The following is a 4,102-nucleotide window of genomic DNA, read 5'->3' as shown; positions in this document are numbered from 1 at the left end:
GGCAAAGAAAGCTCAGCGCCGCGTCTACTTCCTGCGGAAACTCAGGCGAGCAAGTGCTCCACCAGCCATCATGACCACATTCTACCGAGGCACCATTGAGAGCATCCTCTCCAGCTGTATCGCTGTGTGGGGCGGAAGCTGCACTGAATACAACAGTAAAGCCCTGCAGCGCCTAGTGAACACAGCTGGAAGGATTATTGGTGCTTCACTCCCCTCCCTGAAAGACATTTACACCACCCACCTCACCCGCAAGGCGACCACAATTGTGAGTGATGGAAGTCACCCCGCTCACAATTTGTTTGATCCACTGCCCTCTGGGAAGAGGTACAGAAGCCTGCGCTCCCGCACCAACAGACTCACCAACAGCTTCATACACCAGGCTGTTAGGATGCTGAACTCTCTCCCCCCTCCACCCCCAGCTACATAACATCCTGGACTTTGGACCCACAATGGCTGCCTTGCACTACTCCACTTGTACACTTGCACACTTCGCAACTTGTTGTTGTTGTCCTGTTGTCCTGAAAACACAACACACTTCTGCTGCTCTTACATAACTTGCACCACTATGCCACTTGCTTACTTAGGTCAGCCATTTATTAGCCTGACTTTGCACTACTATATTGACTGTCTATGCACAATTTCAACCCAATTTTGCTGCTCTTATTTATTCATTGTATGTGCCTTCTTATTTACTTTTTATTGTTTACTTGAATGTTATGTTTGTCTGTGGACTTAATTGGTAAAATTATGTCTTGTCTCCACCGTGGGATAGTGGGAAACGTAATTTCGATCTCTTTGTATGTCTTGGCATGTGAAGAAATTGACAATAAAGCAGACTTTGACTTTTGACTTTGAATGTGTAGATGTGTGCCAATGATAATCAATCAATCAATATGTATTTACATAGCACTTTACAACAACCAGTAGGCGTCCAAAGTGCTTCACATCAGAGACTAAGAATAAAAACAGCATATCAAGCAAATGATGCAAAAGACCCTTGGTTATTCATACCAGGTGTTGTGAGTCATGGTCTCGGAGTTATGGCTATCACCACGTGGAGTGCACTTTGGCATCAGAAGTCAACACCTTGTGTTTGTATAAATACTGTACGAGAACGGCCAGAGACGCGCACCACTCAATCTGCCTCGGGCTACTAAGGACGCATAAGCTGCAAAGGAGAGACCGTAAGTGCTGACCACTTCATTGTGAGAGATCATAAGTACTGACCACTTATTACACTCTAGGTCTTTGGTAATTGTGAAAACAAAAGGTATTTTCTATACATTCTCTTGGGCAATTGCTGGTGATTTGCATTATTCTGCAGACAAGATATGCCCACTCACAATCTCCATGTTTGGAACGGTTTGGCTTTCGTGCCATAATTAAATCTAAGTAACTGTGATTGAAAAAAAGAGCAATAGCAGTGTCTCGGACATATTAGTATATCTGACCTTTATTGTTTGATTGAGTATGATTTTGATATCAGTGAACTGTAAAAAGTAAAAACATATTGCAATTGTAATTCACTACTTCTGTAACTGCAGTTAGGACTTTAGGGGCAGCCGTGGCCTACTGGTTAGCACTTCGGACTTCGGGTTGCCGGTTCGAACCCCGACCAGTAGGCACGGCTGAAGTGCCCTTGAGCAAGGCACCTAACCGCTCACTTCTCCCCAAGCGCCGCTGTTGTTGCAGGCAGCTCACTGCGCTGGGATTAGTGTGTGCTGAGTGTTTCACTAATTCACGGATTGGGATATATTTCCCTCACGGGATCAAAAGAGTATATATACTTATATATACAATTGTAACTTCTGATCTGCAAAATGCAATCATTATTTTACATTTGCAAAATAATACCACAGGATTTGCATTTGTATCTAACCATTCTGAGTGCAATCTTATCATGTGATTTTTGGCAGCTTTCTGTAACATTGTGTGTGTGTGTGTGTGTCAAAAACAAAAGAACCACCTATTGAATTCTTGTGTTAGAAAAGAAAACTATTACAGGTTCTTGAGAGCAAGTTGCATGCCGTGATGTTTGCATTGTCCTCCAGCAGGGATACCACCAGCATGCATGACACATGAAATGTCCCTGTACTCAGACAAAAGGCTGTCATCCTCTTCCTCTCACTCTCGACTCATTGCGTCTCATCTCTTGTGTCATAGATTGTGCTGTCATCATGAGGAAGCTCCTGGTTTGTGCTGTGCTCATTGCACTTCTCACCATTGGTAAGTCAAGATGTCCATCCTATCCCATCCCAAAAATAATGCCTGTCCCATTTCAGTACCTTCATCAATTGCTTATTTTCAAGTACATTGCCTTAGTAGGAGCTATTTAACAATCCCATTTACATTGAAAGCGTATACATATATTGTAAATAGTTCCTACTAAGAAGAAAGAAAGGCAGGTAAGGAGATAGAGATTAACATTTCATTTGTCTGCATTCTTGCTGACTCCCTGATTGCTGCTGCCCCCTACAGGCACGGAGAGTAGCCGCATTCCCAGGCAGGCTGAGGAAGAGGGAGACGGGATCGTCGAAGCTCAGGAGGAGGCTGTGGCCGCCCCAGCTGAGGAGGAGGCCCCGCATGCAGAAGAACACAGCGCACCCGCTCCAGCTGAAGAGGAGGCTGTTAAGCAGGGCACCGCAGCCAGAGTGATGAACACCCTCAGATCCTACTACGACCAGACCCTCAACACCGCCTCTGGATACCTGGAGGATATCAGGGAGTTGAAACTGGAGGAGAAAGCCAAGTAAGTCCAAAGGCTCATAACTTAACACATAGAACTGCTACCATATAATGTAAATAAAAAATACACAGCTTTCAGAACACCAAGCCCATACTCATTTCCTATGAGTAGGAAACAATTTCAGTCATGCATCACACAAGATCCTTACTTCAATAATACAGTACATGATCACAGACGCAGACATGATCACAGCAAGCACAAGACAAGACAATATAGATAGATAGATAGATAGATAGATAGATAGATACTTTATTGATCCCCAATGGGAAATTCAAGGTCTCAGTAGCATACAGATATCACACACACAACATGCACTTACAGCAGAAAAAGTAATATATGTAACAAAAGTAAACAAAGGACGGAGAAAAAAATACACAAATCTACCTCGACATGCTGCCACTCTCGTCAGTGCCGGTCCTGCCGGAACCGTACGGAAATCACCCATAAATGCTATACTGACACAGCTGACAGAGGACACTTTAACACATCTCTGACAGTCATGGCTCCTTAGCAAAAAATATCTATATTTTGGCTGAGAGGTTGAAAGACTTATAAGCATTCCAACTTAATTGTTTTACAACATGCTGTCCAGCACACACTTACTCTTAAATACCTTCCACCCCCTCACAGGAACCTGTACGTGGAGACCACCACAGCTGTAAGGACCTACGCTGGGGTCGTGCAGGACCAGCTGTACCACATGGTCGGAGCCCACTAAATTGACCAGGCCTTCAGGCTCCAAACTCCCGAGGCTCACAGATGATTTATGATCCTGTTTGAGGACCTTTCTCTCGCCACTCAGTTTCTCCACCAAACAGCAGTTTTGCAACTAATTGCAAAAGCTGCTCCATACTGGACTCACTGAAACAGCTGTAGTACTATTGAAGTGAATCAATAGCGCCAAACTGTGGTGAGCCCATGGTTATTGTGAGTGGTGGGAACAAATGCAGTGTAACCACAGCATATCAAGGCTGTAGAAACCATTGGGAAATGTCATTTGTTCATGTAAACTATTCACTCATGTTGTGCAATAAAAATAATATATTTAAGAACCAATCCAGGAGTGTTGTATGGGTCCACATTTAACATTTCTCAGGTAATTTACAGTATGTGTGTGACAATACACACCATGGGGTGAAAACATCATGTCTCTGTACATTACTGGACTGATTGCATGAGAAGCACAGCCTATAAAACTGTGGCCACTTAATCCATATATGTGCTTTTACAATTAACACATCATCAAATTCTTGAGTTAAATGGATTAGAGTGAATTTGAAGGAAAAGCTCTTACTCATAATCAACCCATCTCAAACATTGTTGCTTCCTAAAACAGTGGCAAGACTTAGACACACA

At 43.4% G+C, this 4,102-nt stretch overlaps 1 protein-coding gene across 1 annotated transcript; it reads left to right on the top strand.

Annotated features, from left to right (window-relative positions):
* The first annotated feature begins 1,119 nt into the window (after positions 1-1,119).
* On the top strand, positions 1,120-3,802 carry LOC121720279 (apolipoprotein C-II-like). Its single transcript, XM_042106276.1, has 4 exons — positions 1,120-1,184; positions 2,164-2,226; positions 2,479-2,749; positions 3,377-3,802. The coding sequence occupies exons 2-4, from the start codon at positions 2,178-2,180 to the stop codon at positions 3,462-3,464; spliced, it is 408 nt and encodes a 135-aa protein (XP_041962210.1). The 5' UTR covers positions 1,120-1,184; positions 2,164-2,177; the 3' UTR covers positions 3,465-3,802.
* Positions 3,803-4,102: the final 300 nt, after the last annotated feature.

Source organism: Alosa sapidissima, chromosome 10 (genome assembly GCF_018492685.1).
Source record: "Alosa sapidissima isolate fAloSap1 chromosome 10, fAloSap1.pri, whole genome shotgun sequence".
In the NCBI taxonomy this organism is placed as follows: domain Eukaryota; kingdom Metazoa; phylum Chordata; class Actinopteri; order Clupeiformes; family Clupeidae; genus Alosa; species Alosa sapidissima.
The sequence above is the reverse complement of the archived record's forward strand: the minus strand, read 5'-3'. Positions and strand labels throughout refer to the sequence as shown.

Bases quoted from the DNA above. Each gene is read 5' to 3' on its own strand.
- LOC121720279 (XM_042106276.1), top strand. From the start codon at position 2,178: ATGAGGAAGCTCCTGGTTTGTGCTGTGCTCATTGCACTTCTCACCATT. The intron at 2,227-2,478 runs GTAAGTCAAGAT...TGCCCCCTACAG, and splicing joins CATTGCACTTCTCACCATTG to GCACGGAGAGTAGCCGCATT. The intron at 2,750-3,376 runs GTAAGTCCAAAG...ACCCCCTCACAG, and splicing joins AAACTGGAGGAGAAAGCCAA to GAACCTGTACGTGGAGACCA.